Source organism: Brachyhypopomus gauderio, chromosome 11, assembly GCF_052324685.1.
Source record: "Brachyhypopomus gauderio isolate BG-103 chromosome 11, BGAUD_0.2, whole genome shotgun sequence".
Classification (NCBI taxonomy): domain Eukaryota; kingdom Metazoa; phylum Chordata; class Actinopteri; order Gymnotiformes; family Hypopomidae; genus Brachyhypopomus; species Brachyhypopomus gauderio.
In genome coordinates, this window is record NC_135221.1 from 7,286,198 (window position 1) to 7,301,611 (window position 15,414).

A 15,414-nucleotide genomic window follows, 5' to 3' on the forward strand; every position below is an offset into this window, starting at 1 on the left:
CCAATCTCCAGATTCTTCTACTTCAGGCATGGCAGTAAATTCTTTGGATGCGATCTAAATTATTGGGCATATCTGTTTAATGTCATGCAAATAGTGACTAAAATGGCAGTAGTATTAGTAGGCTAGTTTTAAGTTTCTAATCTGATCAAAAGTTGTTATACTTCATCTGCTACAACTATTACATTTCTTACTGCTGTTCTCTAAAACATTTATACATAATCCACCACTGTCTACAAGTTTACAACGGTAAAGTCTTCTAGTCCCTCCTAGTCATTTAAATGCAGGCAGTCATGTCCCTCCTCCCGGTGGTTGGAACTGAGATGGTGTTTCTGGCTGTCTAGACGCAGTTCGAAACTCACCTCTACAAGGTTTACACCCAGTGATAGCAAACGCGTAGACCATCACTAGTCTAGCAGCTTGAGACATCTCACACAGGACTGTGGGTGGAGTGTAACAGTAATTTGAAGTCAAGACCATAATGGAAAATAATTCAAACCAAGAAGCAGATGAAAATCCTTATGTCTGGTAAGATTATTTTCTTTCTATTTTGAGGTGTTACTTGAGGTGTTACTTAGGGAAAATATTATTTTTTCACATAGTCTTGAAATATAATTAAAAAAATTAGAGAACAGTAATAGTTCAGAAGCACATTGAAGTTATGCTGACAATTTTGTCACAACATAAGACACTCAAGACGCCTCATGACTAGACTTGTACCAGCACAGATTATAAAAGTCTGTAGTTGTGACTGTTACTGCAGCTTCTGAGTATCAGTGCATGTGACTGATCTTTCCACCTGTGCGTTTGCCTTCATTAACACCAACGGAAACAACACACTCCTGTCTGCATCTCTGGTTCTCTTGCTTATCTGTTGCTTGGAGAGGGAAAAAAAGTCTGACATTTTTTTATCAGTTTCCAGAGAACGCCCTCTCTGCGTCGCAAATGGAGGAAACGTTACGGGGGTTTGGACGGCAACAAACTGCTGGATCCAAACGAAGGCGATGACATGAGAGGTACCGGCCTACAATCAGCACTGCTCTAGCCTGTCATTTGGAAACGGCCCACGTGACTTTACAGCCCATCATTTTCACTGACAGTGGTCTCTAACTTTGGGTGTAACAGTTAGTAATTGTCCTTTCATGCTAGCCTAGAGGCAGCTTTTCTGACCCAAATCCCATTTTAAAATATGGCAGAGTGAAACCACAAAACAGATCTGAAGTCAGCTTCAAAAAGGAGCCCTAACAATATGGGGCGGTCAGAGAGTGGCGCACTCCTGCAGACAGCCTGTTAAGTGGGCCTGTGGTTTGAGTTTTGGGTTGGACAACTTTTGGGAGAAACCGGGTGTGTCTGCAAGAGAAACCGACTCAAGATGAGGCACTGTGATGTTTTCTATGTTTTCTGTGTGGTTTGTTTTCTGAATTAATGACTTATAAAGAAATAAGCCACACTGAATTATACTGATATTCCCATCAATATTTTATTTTAGGAATGATAAATTGTGACTTTTTGTCTCTTAATCTTAAGTTACAGGAATGTACTTTCATTGCTTAAAATGTCTCAGTGATAAAAATGTCATAATTTACTTACTTTGAATACTTAACCATGAGTAATAAAAATAAGGAAAGTAGTCTCGTTTTTCTTCAGACGTCTGCTTCAGTGGCTCCTGCTTTGCTCTGTGGTCCATAGGCTCTTTTAATAACCAACTGGAGTATTTAAACAGGTTTCATGGATTCAAACTGCTGGTATATAGTTACTGTTAGAAGTGTTTTTGCTACAGATAGCCAGGCCCAAGCCCAGACTTAAACGGTTGGCCATGTTTGCACAACTTTGCCTGGAATGCACCAATATAACTAGATATAGAATCTACTTTCTCTGAAAAAAAATGTTTTTTATGACCTTCCTCTCCAAAGTGGCATGTAGAGGTTGCACACAAGTTTATTTCAGTTTCCCAGTATGTATTGAAACCCAATCTGGCAGTTGGTATGTCTAATGCCCTTTAGAACACACTCTATGTACTCTATGAGTTATGCATATAGGCACTTTGGATTTACACATTAAACAATCTATGACATAAAACCCCAATACAAAAAAACTGTCCTGAGATTGAAAATAGAAATTACAATTATAACTCACACCAACTCCAGCATGTTTGCTGTTATGCTTTTGCGTGGAATTCAGAGGTCATGAGAGGGTGCGACCCCTCTGCTAAAATACCTCTGGCCATCTCACCCTACAATGTCCTTACCCCACATCCTCTCATCATTTCGGGCCACCGCAAGTGAACGAATATAAAAATACTTTGATTGCTATTTCAGTATCAGTCCAAGGAGGTCTGCTTCTCCCATCTCACCTCCTTTCTCCTCCTCCTCTGCACTCCCTCCTCCTTTTTAGATAATGGTGTGATGACAGAGGGGATCCCAGGGCGGAATGCAGGCCCGGAGAGAAGTGCAGAAGTTGAGGTGCACGCTCTGTCTTGCTCATTCACCCACCGCCACATTCTCACACACGTTGTCCACAGGTGGCCTCACGCAGGGAGGGAGGAGAACATCTCCTGATTCAAACAGATATGAAAGGACGAGACCCGTAACCAAAGGCGATGGAATGAACTTCCCCGGCTGTCCGCACAGCTGAGACACTGGATAACAACTATTTGAAAGTTGCTATTCTTTACCGCTCTATATAATGAGATTCTAAATACACATCATGCTTCCTCACAGTGAGTCAAACTCAAGGAGGCCACTGTAATATTTTGGTGATATCAGGAAGAACATTACATTATACACAGCATGGCCTTGGTTGCCGGTTATGCTAGAAAAACCTACCCACACAAGGTAATAAGGCGAGGCTAAGCCAACGTGTCCTTTAATAAAACCACCCCTCCAGGCACTCTTGTTGTTGCTGTTGTCAGCCGATTCAACACATTCGTCATCTGCCGTGTTACCTTGTAAAGGTATCAATTAGTTTTTCCCTCCAAGAGCAGCACCTGCATTTACTCAGACATCAAAGAGCGTTCTGCACTGTGCCTTAAGGCTGTAGACGGTGCATCTCATATATCATGTGGATTCAAGTTCCTGTAAGCCCTTTAAATAAGCTAATTCAGATGTTTCCTCAACACCCAGAAGGAAAGCACTCTGATTAAAACCAGACAGTGGTTGATTTATCGCACAAACAAACAAGTTATAAACAATATAACCATTATACATTTTAAACAATTTAAACATTTTATTTGCATGCATTGTGCATTTATATATGTGTGTATTTTTCAGAAGAGTAGTCTTTCAGGGAACATTTCAGGGAACATTCCTCATGTTGTGCCAAGAAGCGTTCGGCTATCTCCAAGGTCTGTGAACTTAACATCTCCAGGCTCAACAGGTACAACCACAGAGAATGTGTGTTTTAGTCTTCTCTATCTCTCTCATCACAACATGCTACCAAAACATTGTTATATCCTTTATATAACAGCAACAATAATCATTACTATTATTGTTATTTTCATTATCATTATTGTTATTACTTGGTTATGAAGAATAGCCTTTCCCCATAATTACTGAAATAGTCCCACGGCTTTAAAGACGGACTTCACCGTATTTCCCATTGGACACATTCTAAGTATTTATTGAATGGTTTCTGGGAGACTCTGGCAATTTTTACATCTGTTATGTAAATACTTCCTTAAAGATAATTTAAATAAAGTAATTACTGCAATTAAGCAATTAATACACGCATAGTTAACACTCCACATAATACACACATAGTAAACACTCCACAAAATACACACATAGTAATTCTGCTTTTACAGTTCATTGAATGATTGTATTTGCCTACTGTGTTTTCATAACAACTGAACAAGTTAAGCAAACAACATTCTCAGGAATGTTTCTTTAAGAATGTAAATATCACTTTGAGCATGTCATTGGGCTAGTTTGAGTAAAACTCATGGTGTTCTGTTGCTTGTAGCCATAACTGGCACAAAAACTCTTTTTTTCATGGTTTTTTTCATTTACAACCAATGACCAACCTCACACTGCTGAGTGCTGAATGAGCTGGCGAAGACCGGTACAACATACCGAGAGTTTCTACGCTGCTTCCAGCAGATCTAACAACAGCGCAGAAGAAAATAGAATCACAACGGGAATATGTTGTACCAGAAATATGTTAATATTACCTTACTGTCTTAAAAAATATTTTGATGAATATCAATTGGCATATATGCAGGCATAAATATGATTAGAATTTATCTTGCCAATCATTGGTGGTGAAAAAGCAAAATTTTGAAACTGCATATTTTGATACAAAAAGGCATGTAGAAACATGCACAACGTAGGTATCACGTGCTATACCTTCATTTTTGTCCCGACACCGAGGCGGTAGAATGGACTTCCCCTGAACTTTGAATTGCCAGTGTGTATGAAAGGTGCTATATAAATAAACTTGCCTTGCCTTGACTGTCCGTACAGCTGAGACACTGGATGTGTTCTGATGAAGACTCGCACTAATCTCTTCACGGAGTCACTGAGTTCTTAAACGTGATAGTATAGAATTCACGTGATGGTAGAATTGATGTGATGATATAGGATTGACGTGATGATATAGGGTTGATGTGATAGTGTAGGATCGATGTGATAGTATAGGAAGACACTATAATGCTCACATGAGTTTGTTTTAAAAGATATTACAAAGTATATAAATTTAAATACGGAAAACCTCCCCTTTAAGAGCTGCTTTGGAGGATGAGGATTTGACCTAGTGTAATGTGAGTTTAATCTCTATCAGGAGAACTTATCCAAAACGTTTTGTTGTCAGTAAAAACTGCAGTGTCACACTCTTCCTCCCAGGCGTACCAGCATTCTGCAGCAATGGTGTAAAGGCCTTGTCCCTGCCAGCTGACCCAGAGCAGGCCCTCTCCCCCCAGCCCTGGCCCATGATCAGCAGGACGGAGACCCTCAACAGCCAGTCACACAAGAAAGTGTGAGTCTCACACTTCTCATTCTAGCGACATTTAAAGAAACACGCGGTGTGGCCCAAATGTGCTTAAGGTCATTTGTGCTGCGTTTGTGCTGATACGTGCTGATGACCCGTGCTTCACTGCCACCGTTCTCCAGGGCTGCTGACGTGTTGTTTGACAGCTTTGCATCTGGAGGGCGAGTCAGCACAGATCGCATGTTTGAGGTAGCGGCGAATGGCAGTATACCTGGACAATCTCTTCATAACTGTTCTGCTGAAGGCATGTTAGATGCTGTGGGTGTTCCTCCTCCCCCTCAGACGCTGTGGAGCTGTGGCATTTTACGCACCGACCCGCGGATTAAAGGCTGCTACGCGTTGATGAGGAAGCTCCAGGATGCTGACGGGGCCGTGAGCAGAAGCACCTTCCACAGGTACTGATGAGCCCTTCACCTTCGTAAATAAGAACTTCAAGCCTGAAATAAACCAGTCAGGCAGGTTCTGATCGGCTCCGGATGTTCTGCCGCAGGTGTGTGACGGGTTTCGTGTCCTTCATCCTGAAGGCCTTGCAAGGCAGATTTGTCCTTCCCGATTTCTCCACATTCACCGAGGAGACCCAGAAGTTGTTTACTAAATGCAAGCAGCTGTCTTCTGTGAAGGTGTGTGACTTCATTTCAGCTTTTCTTCTTTGGGCCTGTTCAAAGTCTCATTTTTTTAGAAATGTCAATGACTTTTAATCTTAATATGTCAATATCTGAATGACTTTAGTGTACTTGAATAATGAGTTGGTGAGTCATATGCACGGCTGCGTTTTCCACCAGGAGAAAGAAGAGGGGAATGAGAATGCTGGAACGTGGGGGGTTTCCATCTGCACGGTGGATGGGCAGAGGTACAGAAGCACGATTGCCTATTTTGAAACACATAAGAACTCCACATCACCAAGAACTCCACAACAGCCCTTCAAGAGGCTTGGGGTCTTGGGTTCTTGGGTCTTGGGTTCTTGGGTTCTTGCCCATGTGCTGCATTCTCAGCACTCTCTGTGCCATCGCGTTGTCAAGATGTTTTTGCCTGATGGATGAGCTTTAGATTCTGCTTACGTCAGATGTGCCTGTTTGGTTTTGGCTGCAGACTTTCTCTCGGTGACTGGGCAGAGCCTTGTGTTCTGGGAGAGGTGTGCTGGGCTCTTGTTTACGGGCTTGCGGTGGATCAGCTTGGAGTCGACTATGTACACAGATATGTAGGGGTGGATGAATATGCCAAGTATGAATCCCCGTTTACTTTAAACAAACAAGGTAAGAACAAGAGGCCATATGTTACAGCCCACACTGTCATCTGTACCAAGCAGTAAATAACACACAGGTATACACTGATAAACCTTTTTAGGCCAGGTTAAATAAAACTGGTACTGTTTCCTATCTGTAATAGTAAGTGTAATCCTGAGCTAAATCCCTATTGAGGGTGTATTTTATGTAAAGATCCTCAAACAATGTAGACTGTGTTGGTGTGGTTGGGTTATTCTGGGTTGCAGGTGTCCCTCACAGCCCCCTGACTGAAACGGGGGCTATTGTCAGTGCATCACTGCTGCAGGTGGGTGCAAGTTTGACCTTTGACCACCACAACACATTCACCAAAGAGAATCAATATATGTGATGATTGTTTCTGCCTTGTAGCAGTTAACAGTGAGGCCAGTAACGGAGGAAGAGGAGAAGTATGAGTCAGTAAGCATCTGCACTAAAATATAACCTTCAACTTGTAGATGGTTTTCCTATCTTTGATTAAAATTAAGCTTCAGCTAATCTACTTCATAATCTAATCTAATGTAATCTAATTAATAATTTAACTTCTCTGTCTTGAATCCTCAGGTCTTGAATATTGTAAGACGACTGTGTAACAAGGAACACGCAAATTTAAACTGTACAAGGTATGTTACTTTCACAGCCTTCTATAACATATATCAGATCGATCCGCTGGACTTCCGTGTTGTTCTCATCTCTTCAGTTACCAACGTTTGAGAAAGGACATCATTCGTCTGCACGCCCTTTCGTTTTATCTTCAGGAGAAGAAGGTCTGTGCATTTTCTTTCCTGATATTAAATTAAATTAACACCACTGTAAAAACATATTGGTACAGTGAGATATCGAACCACATGTCTTTTCTAAACTTTAACACTTTGATTCCTTCTAGTGCTTCCCAGAAGGCGTCGACATAAATGCCACATTGGATCTCCTGTTGCAGGTATTTAGTTCCACTATTTAGTCGATATTTAGTTTAGTTCAGCTGCAGTGTGTTCTAAGTCTAAGTCTGCATCTCTCACAGAGCACCTTGTGTTTAGTGTTTGTCTACAGAGGTCACCTGTGCGTCTGGAGCCGTAATGGCTGCCACTTTCGCTAACGGCGGCCTCTGCCCTATGTCAGGGGACCAGGTCCTGTCCCCGTCTGCGGTTCGGAGCGCACTGTCGCTAATGCAGGTGGCAGGGCTGAACGATTACTCCAGAGTCTTCCATTTTAAGGTCAGCATGTTGGACTGAATATCAATCCTGTTTATTCGTGCAATAAATGACGAGCATCAGGTGTCATGCTGTTCTCCTTACGTTAGATACAGAAAAATGAAAATATATAAGAGCAATTGCTGCATATTTCTCCATGTTAAACAATTGTCTAATCTTATTGCACCATCTACTGGTAAGAAAGTAACTTATGATTCACATATTTAGTTCAATTCTATTACATTATTTTTACAGTACAAAAAATAACCTCTCTAGTCTCCATTGAGGAATGTGATAGAAACAGCAGGATATCTGCTAAGTATGACACAGTGGTAGCAAAACCTTTTCTGGTTTTACTTATGCAGCCTTCAAACCAAACTGAATCATAATATGCTGAGGTAAGTGGAAGCATAATGGCTTTCACACTCTCTGCTCCACAGACCTCAGTTCCTGCTAAATCCAGCAGCTCCGGTGTGGTGCTGGCTGTCATCCCTGGGGTCCTGGGCCTGACCTGCTGGTCTCCTGAGCTGGACGCACACGGAAATTCCTGGAGGGGGGTGCATTTCTGTGAGGTGAGCTGCAAAGCTGGCTATGTTCACAGCAGACCAGTTTTACAGATGGAAATAAACTGAGCACGACATTAGCAGAATTGTACCTAATAGCGTACCTTATATTTTGAAGTCTGCCCTAAATAATTGCTCTTGGCACTGCTATTGTACATTGACGTTAACTGGCTGACTGTGCTGTAGCGTGATGCACCTTGTGTTTGTTGTGTCAACCTTTATTGGCCTGTTTTATTAGTGATCTGATTAATGTTAACTGGATGCTTTTAAGATATTTTTATACTATAAATGCACTTGTAAGTACTGTTTATGCAAATTCTTATGAGTACAGCGTAATGTGATACATTTATGCATTCATTTATACCTACACATCATATCCACACATAATTTGTCCTTTTTGTAAAAGCAAGTCTTGTCATGAATGGGACCGTTGGAAACACAGCACAACGGTGCAGAGAAAAAGCATTGCCATCAGCCATTTAACTCAGAACTGATCAAGAAGGGTGTGATATCAAACAGACATGGTTAAAGAATGGCGCTCCTAATGAACTGGCAACTGTGTCTTGTGTGTGTCACGCGTCTGCAGTAATTCTCTGATGTGTTCAGGCGCTGGTGTCAGGTTTTCAGCTCCACAGCTTTGACATCCGGACTCCTTTCAGACAGGCGCTGTCCTACAGACAGTGGAAAGTGGAGTCTGAGGTGAACTGAAGCACGTCGAGGCCGTTCCTGTGGCATTACCCGCTGTGTTTGATAATAGGTGCAAACACCCACGCTTTCTTTGCCCCCAGGGTTACCAGATCATGAACGTGCTTTTAGCTGCTTACCGTGGCGACGTGCACTCCTTACGAAGGTAGGCACATGATGCACTGATGATGTCATTAAAGGTAGGGGGGGGGGGGTTCTCTTTTCAAAAGCATTAAAATGCATTTAACCCTCTACTGCACACATTATTATATCAACTGTTTTTTATCACTTAAAATGAACTTAGATTTACATTTTTTTAGTTTTTTTAGAAATATTTTTTAAAGGAGTACGTTTGGTATGTTGCCATATAGCAACACCATGCATGTACAAGCTGAAAACAGTACATAAGTGGCAAACAGACATTATTTATCATCAAAGCTTCAAGAGCAGGATTTAAAAACTACCTCGCTTGGTTTGGTTCTTGTCTGATTTGTATAAATGCCATAAAAACAGACTCGCAAAAATCATTTTAAGCAGTGGAAGTATCACCATCCATTTGACCAAGAACCTGTAATTAATAGAAGCCCAAGGTGTATAGTTAGCCCTCCTGTTGCCAGGCACGATTTGTGTTCTCCTGACCACAGGATTGCTGTTGGACGGACCATCCTCAGCCCAGCAGGGGTACTGAGAGAACTTCCCCAGCCCCGTTGCGTGGTGCTCACAGCCATGCCCCTTCTGACTCCACCCAGAAAGGGAAGGCTTTAGTAAACACCCCTGTGTTGGATGAGCAAGGCTAACGACGTGGGTGGCGAGGGCAGGTCTCACTGGTTTGTGTTGGCCCGGTGTTGGTCCAGTGATTTGAGGGCCGTGCCGCCGGCACTGTGCAAATGACGCAGATAGAGCAAGCGTGGCCGCACACGCTCCACTCCCCCTCGTTTCACACCCATTCTGAGGACCTCCCTCTGCTGTCTGTAAATAATGCGTCACCGTGGCAGGTACTTCCTGTCAGGAGCAGATGTGAATGCGGTGGATTATGATGGAAGGACTGCCCTTCACGTGGCGGCCTCAGAGGGGCGTCTGGAGGTCGTTGGCTTCCTGGTGGAGAACGCAGGAGCTGACTGTATGCTCAAGGACAGGTGAAGTTGAAAGAAAAAAATGGCCTGGATGATGTGTTGCGTGACCAGGTTTAGTTGTATATGAAACTGTATATATACAATATGCAATATTTAGATTGTATATTTCAACCTTTATTCCTGAATGATAATGTCAGATCTGTGATGCAGTGATGTGCTAACATTTGACAGGTGGGGAAACACAGCATTGCAAGAGGCTCTGAGATGTAATCAAGGTCCTGCCGCACACCTTCTGAAGAAGTTCACAAATTATGAGGAGAGTTTGTGATTGAGAAGGAAACAAAATTGTAGCCTGCAAACATCAGTCAAGTAACGGTCCTGACAGAGTGCTGATGAATACTGATCAAATTGTTACAAAGTGTGCTAGCCGATACTTCATAACGAGTAGTTCAGCAATGGATATGTTTAATTGTTCAATAAAATAAATAAAAATATTTTACGGATCTCATTTAATAGTCTTGGACTGAAGTAATCGATCTTTACTATCTATCTATCTATCTATCTATCTATCTATCTATCTATCTATCTATCTATCTATGCATTTTGTTAGGGATGATGATACTTCATAATGAGTAGTTCAGCATACTTTATAACGAGTAATTGTTCAATAATATAAATAAAAATATTTGACTGATCTCGTTTAATAGTCTTGGACTGAAGTAATCGAACTTTATATATTTTTATTTATTTATTTATTTATTTATTATTACTTTATTTTTTACGCTGCCCATTCCTTTCACGGAACTGATTTGCACTTTGTAAGTAGTTCGGGACGATAGCGTCAGCTAAATGTAGAGCAGCGCGCCCTCTAGTGGCTATGAGAAGTGCACACCACGTGGCCGATGTCGGACTTTTACAGCGGCGGTCCAGCGTTTGCTCTCCACCAATCAAATTTCGGCACTGCTCACAACACAAAAAGACACGGTCCAATGCGGCGGTTCTGAAGGGTGGGGAGTGCTGTGTACACATGGACCCTGGATGGAGACTGCAGGAGATCGTGTACACAGCACTACTTTATAGTTTGTATGTTTGCGTTTCTTGTTTGTATGAGTTCATTTGAATGTGACTAATGCGTGAAGATGTCCGTGGCGGGACTGAAGAAACAGTTGCACAAAGCAAGACAGGTAACGCAAACGATACGTTTATTTTTATGCGCAAAAAACTGTGCCATAACTTATAAAGTATCACATCGTCAGTGTTGTTTAATACTTAATTTAGTTTGGTGACTTTTTTGTACGCGTTACTATTGTTAATTCATGTGCTATATCTGGACACTGTCACATCACGCTTTCTATTTCTAGCCTACATCATTCATACGGTCCAATCTGCCTCACAGATTTAATCCGTTTACAACAAAACACAAACCGCATATGATCAGCACATGTTTCAAAAAGTGGCACCATATAATGACCGTGACACCGGCGACTGAGCTGCGGGTCCCACCTTGTGTAAACGAGCCAATATTCACTTATTCACCTTGAACTGATTTACAGCAGTAAAACAAGTACTATAAGGGCAAAGGAGATAAGTGAACGTAAATTGTAAATTAACGATGGAAAATTGTCCTGAACTAGTATTATATAAATATACTGAACCGTTCCAACGTGTATTCTGCTAATGTTAATGTAGAAAGGGTTTCCACATTAACGTTAGCAGTATACATGTCGGGATACTAACTAGTGATGTACTATTGGAGAGGAATCTTTCAGTTAAAAGGGCTTCGTTAAACCAGTGAGTTTGCAAAGTATGAAGAAAGCTGTATGGAAAGTTACTAATTATGTATTTTATCAGATAATGTTGGACAAAAATGAACGAGGTTCTTAGACTCCAATTAATAAAAAAATGTAGTGCCTGTGATGGAGATGGAGACTGTGATGTCACTCGGGAAGGTCTCAGGAAGATCTCTGTCTGCTGCTCCAGAGAGTTGGCACTTTGGTCCGTCATCAGGGTCTTGTGTTTGCCCGCCTTCATCATAAATGGTGTCAGAGATGGGTACCATGAGACCATCAGGAGTGTGTCCATAGTTAATGACCCCCACCCTTTGCTGGTACCACGCCCAGTGTGAGTCCCTGGGCTTGGGTGTGACCCTGCACGAAGGGTGAGTGCATGAGTGTGTCACGCGCAGGGGTGCACGTGCAGTGTGTCACGCACAGAGGTGCACTCCCCAGGGTGAAGGTGTGTATTGAGTATCAAGAGACTGTGACTCCCTGAAGGAGACACTTGTGTGATGGAGTCGCTCAGGAAGTGTGTGATCCTGCTGGTGTGTCAGAACTGAGCTCTCTGCTGTGGGGGCTTTGCGTCTGGCACCAGGTCCACTAATGTTAAAATGCAGGATGTGCAGAATGTGATTATTCGATTCACATTACCTGATAGAGACCAGAGCAGCGGTAACAGATATGAAAATAGAAATATGCATGATAGACCAGTCTATTAATACTCACTTCTGAGACAAACATGAAGGCTTTAGGTAGCACAGTGACCGGGGGTGGGGGGGTTGGGGGTAATCACTGACTACTGACCTACAGAGAAAAGTTGACAAATGGTTCTTTTGTGTGTTCTATGTATTCCACAGAGCAGTTTGCTTAATGGTACCTTGCATGTGTCTTTTTCAATGTAAGTCCAGTTGTTCAATGAAAAGGTCAATGGAGTTGAAGGAACAAAGTTGGATGAAGATTTTCTCAAAATGGAAAAGGTACGAACTGTTAAATGAAAGGTAGCGTTCAATGTGACTGGTTTAAACCTGTGAACCTACCAAAGATTCAAACTAATACATCTTTTTGCTGACCTTGTTGTAGAAGACACAGATCACTCACAAATTGATTCTGGACCTTGTTACAAAAACCACAGAGTACCTTCAGCCCAACCCAGGTATGGCTATAAGAGGTTTCATGGTTATCTCATCACTTTACTACTCTTTAAGCAATTGGATAATAATAAATTCATTCAAATGTTATTTTCTGCCATCTCCCCTGGACGCTCAGCATACAGAGCAAAAGTGAGCATGCTCAGCACGGTGTCGAGGATCCGTGGGCAGGTGAAGATGACAGGATACCCGCAGACAGAGGGCATGCTGGGAGACTGTATGTTGCACTATGGATCAGAGCTAGGGATGGAGTCAGCATTTGGTATGTTTGTAAGATAGAATAAAACTCCCTAATGGTCATTCTAGAAAGTTTTTTAATTACTTAGAGCAACAGTACATAATAGGTTTGAGTTGTGTTCACATTACAAACTTACTACGTATTCTAGTCACTAGGTTTTACAACATATCACAAATACTATGTGAAGCTTTCTAATCAATGAACAAAATAGTTTGGAGAAAAAAAGCATTTCCTCTGTTGGGCTGTATTCTAGCTCATACTTTTGCTGCTAGGCTGTGCACTAGTGGACATGGGACACGCCTTAAGGGATATGGCCAAAATTAGAGACTGTCTGGATGTGCGTGTGAAACAGAGCTTCATCGATCCTCTTCAGATTCTGCAGAACAAAGAGCTGAAGGAAATCGCAGTGAGTCCTGCAATATTTATGCAAAGAAACCAAAACAAATCAATAAAGGGGCATGAGTTCCTTCCTACTAATACTGTACCACCTCTGACTCTCAAGCACAAACGGGCCTTGCCTATGCTGCTCCTGCAGGTACATCATCAGAGGATAGTGTATTTCTACTCATGACTGAATGATCTCTTTATTTCCTGTTTTGCAGTATCATCTGAGAAAACTTGAAGGCCGTCGTTTAGATTTTGATTACAAGAAGAGGCGTAAAGGGAAGATCCCAGACGATGAGATAAAACAGGCACTGGAGAAGTTTGAGGAGTCCAAAGAGCTTGCAGAGAGAAGCATGTTCAATCTCATAGAAAATGATGTAAGACATCTGAAATGTATGCACTCAGAAACATTTCCGTCTGTGTGACGCCACTTAAACTCGATATGTCATGTATACTTTAGAAGGATCAGGTACAACAGCTGTTAGGACTCACCGAAGCAGCACTGGACTACCATCGACAGACGTGCCATGTTCTGGACAATCTCCACAGCAATCTGCAGAACAGGTCAGAAGGACGGCCCAAACGCTCCAAACGCTTGTTTCATTTCAGCAGTGATTTTTGAGTTATGAATGTGACATCCTCCCTGGGCTCAGGCTGATGGAGGCCAGCAACAGACCCAGGACGGAGTTTAAGTCAAAATCTGTTGCAAGTTCATTGTGCTATACAGACATTTATGGATTTTCGACGTGCTCATCGCCGCAGTCTTCAGGTGTGGTGTTTTTTTTTTGTTATCAGAGTTCTAGAATGTTCTAAAAATCATCTGTTTTCACTGATTTTTTCCTCTGTCAAAAAACTACTGTTCCTCTAAACTACTGTTCCTCTAAATGCTGAGATTTTAACTTTGTTTAATGTGGCAGATACTGAAATAACTGAAGCATTTAGTGAAAAACGTAAGTATGATTTAATACAAATAAACTATAGACAGACTTAAACCCATCACTCTGCATGTTTGAAGTTCTCAGAACCTTGACTAAGTCTGTGTGTACTGTTTGTCCATTCCTGCTAGATGTCACTCCTGTGGTCCACAGTACCAACCAGACTACCGTCACACCCCAAGCTTCAAACCTTTCAACTCACAAAAGTAAATAATTGCAATTTGCTCTTTGTTTGAAAACAAAACAGAGCAAAAGATTTCTTCTGCAATTGACTAGCTATAATTTATATAAAGGTTTTATTTAGGTTTTTTAAATGTTTATATTTTCATTTAAAAAAAGAAAATTTAATTGCTAGCCTTTTGTACTTTTTTAATGGACTTGGCAGCAGTATTGTCAGATTAGATATCTCTCACATGTTACTAAATTTGTGATGTGTGATAACGGTGTACAACTAGATATTGTTCTTAAGGTCTATGAGGATTCATGGAAAACTATTTTATTTTTGCAGACTCTCCACTGGACCAACCTTGTTGTCGAGCACTTTACTGCTTTAAGGCTGAAAATCAAGGAGAGTTAGGCTTCAAGATGGGTGACATCATTTTTCTCACCAGTAAGATCGATGCAAACTGGTATGAAGGCATTCTGAGAGGGGAGTCTGGCCTTTTCCCCATCAGTTACGTTGATGTTATTGTACCGCTGCCACAGTAACGGTACCGCTGCACTATGAAATCATCACATCACTGGTGTTTGAAAATACATAGCTCTGACCACTGGATAACACATTTATTTAAAGCAGTTAAGCTTTATTTAAAGCTTCATGTCTCACAGTGGTTATCTCGGGGTTTATTCCACTATGCAAAGCTTTTGCATTTTGCTTTGGTCTTATGCTGTAAATTGGGGTAATCAAAGTAGACCTGTGAAATATTTAGTATGCCAATAAATGTTGACAGGCTGAGGCTGATGGTAAATATTAGCGTTTAAATGTATTATTTAAAATTTCTTATAGGTGAAACCAAAGGCAATGTATTATTTAAAAAATAAAAAAATAACTATTTCCATTTATCGCATATCAAACCAAGTAATTGGACAAGTACACAAAATAAAATGTAGCCTAATGTTATAGACTTTTGGAGATATGATGATGCTTCTGTTTTATTAAAGCCATACTGGAAATAACTTTACTCGATA

General features: G+C 41.4%; 2 protein-coding genes across 5 annotated transcripts; both read left to right on the top strand.

Moving 5' to 3' along the window:
* Window positions 1–290: 290 nt before the first annotated feature.
* glsl (glutaminase like) lies at window positions 291–10,312 on the top strand. Of its 3 annotated transcripts, none has more exons than XM_077021510.1 (21): window positions 293–525; window positions 913–1,013; window positions 2,392–2,459; window positions 3,267–3,372; window positions 4,836–4,968; window positions 5,103–5,169; window positions 5,263–5,375; window positions 5,471–5,600; window positions 5,763–5,830; window positions 6,070–6,233; window positions 6,470–6,528; window positions 6,615–6,659; window positions 6,804–6,862; window positions 6,940–7,006; window positions 7,126–7,176; window positions 7,274–7,450; window positions 7,867–7,998; window positions 8,596–8,688; window positions 8,778–8,839; window positions 9,669–9,809; window positions 9,978–10,312. In XM_077021510.1, exons 1-21 carry the CDS (start codon window positions 479–481, stop codon window positions 10,072–10,074), a joined length of 1,980 nt encoding a protein of 659 aa, XP_076877625.1. In that variant the 5' UTR covers window positions 293–478; the 3' UTR covers window positions 10,075–10,312. The 3 variants fall into 3 exon arrangements, 2 of the variants coding, with proteins under 2 accessions (XP_076877625.1, XP_076877624.1); XM_077021509.1 differs by having other exon boundaries at window positions 294–525; window positions 6,612–6,659; window positions 9,978–10,305; XR_013133963.1 differs by lacking the exon at window positions 9,978–10,312 and having other exon boundaries at window positions 291–525; window positions 6,612–6,659; window positions 8,649–8,688; window positions 9,669–9,744.
* A 371-nt stretch (window positions 10,313–10,683) lies between these two features.
* Window positions 10,684–15,390, top strand: sh3gl3b (SH3-domain GRB2-like 3b). 2 transcript variants are annotated; one of them, XM_077021516.1, is made up of 11 exons: window positions 10,684–10,930; window positions 12,425–12,498; window positions 12,602–12,674; window positions 12,788–12,931; window positions 13,180–13,313; window positions 13,510–13,668; window positions 13,752–13,855; window positions 13,945–14,060; window positions 14,209–14,241; window positions 14,358–14,432; window positions 14,735–15,390. In XM_077021516.1, exons 1-11 carry the CDS (start codon window positions 10,876–10,878, stop codon window positions 14,932–14,934), a joined length of 1,167 nt encoding a protein of 388 aa, XP_076877631.1. In that variant the 5' UTR covers window positions 10,684–10,875; the 3' UTR covers window positions 14,935–15,390. The 2 variants fall into 2 exon arrangements, with proteins under 2 accessions (XP_076877631.1, XP_076877632.1); XM_077021517.1 differs by having other exon boundaries at window positions 10,886–10,930; window positions 12,430–12,498.
* The last annotated feature ends 24 nt before the right edge of the window (window positions 15,391–15,414 follow it).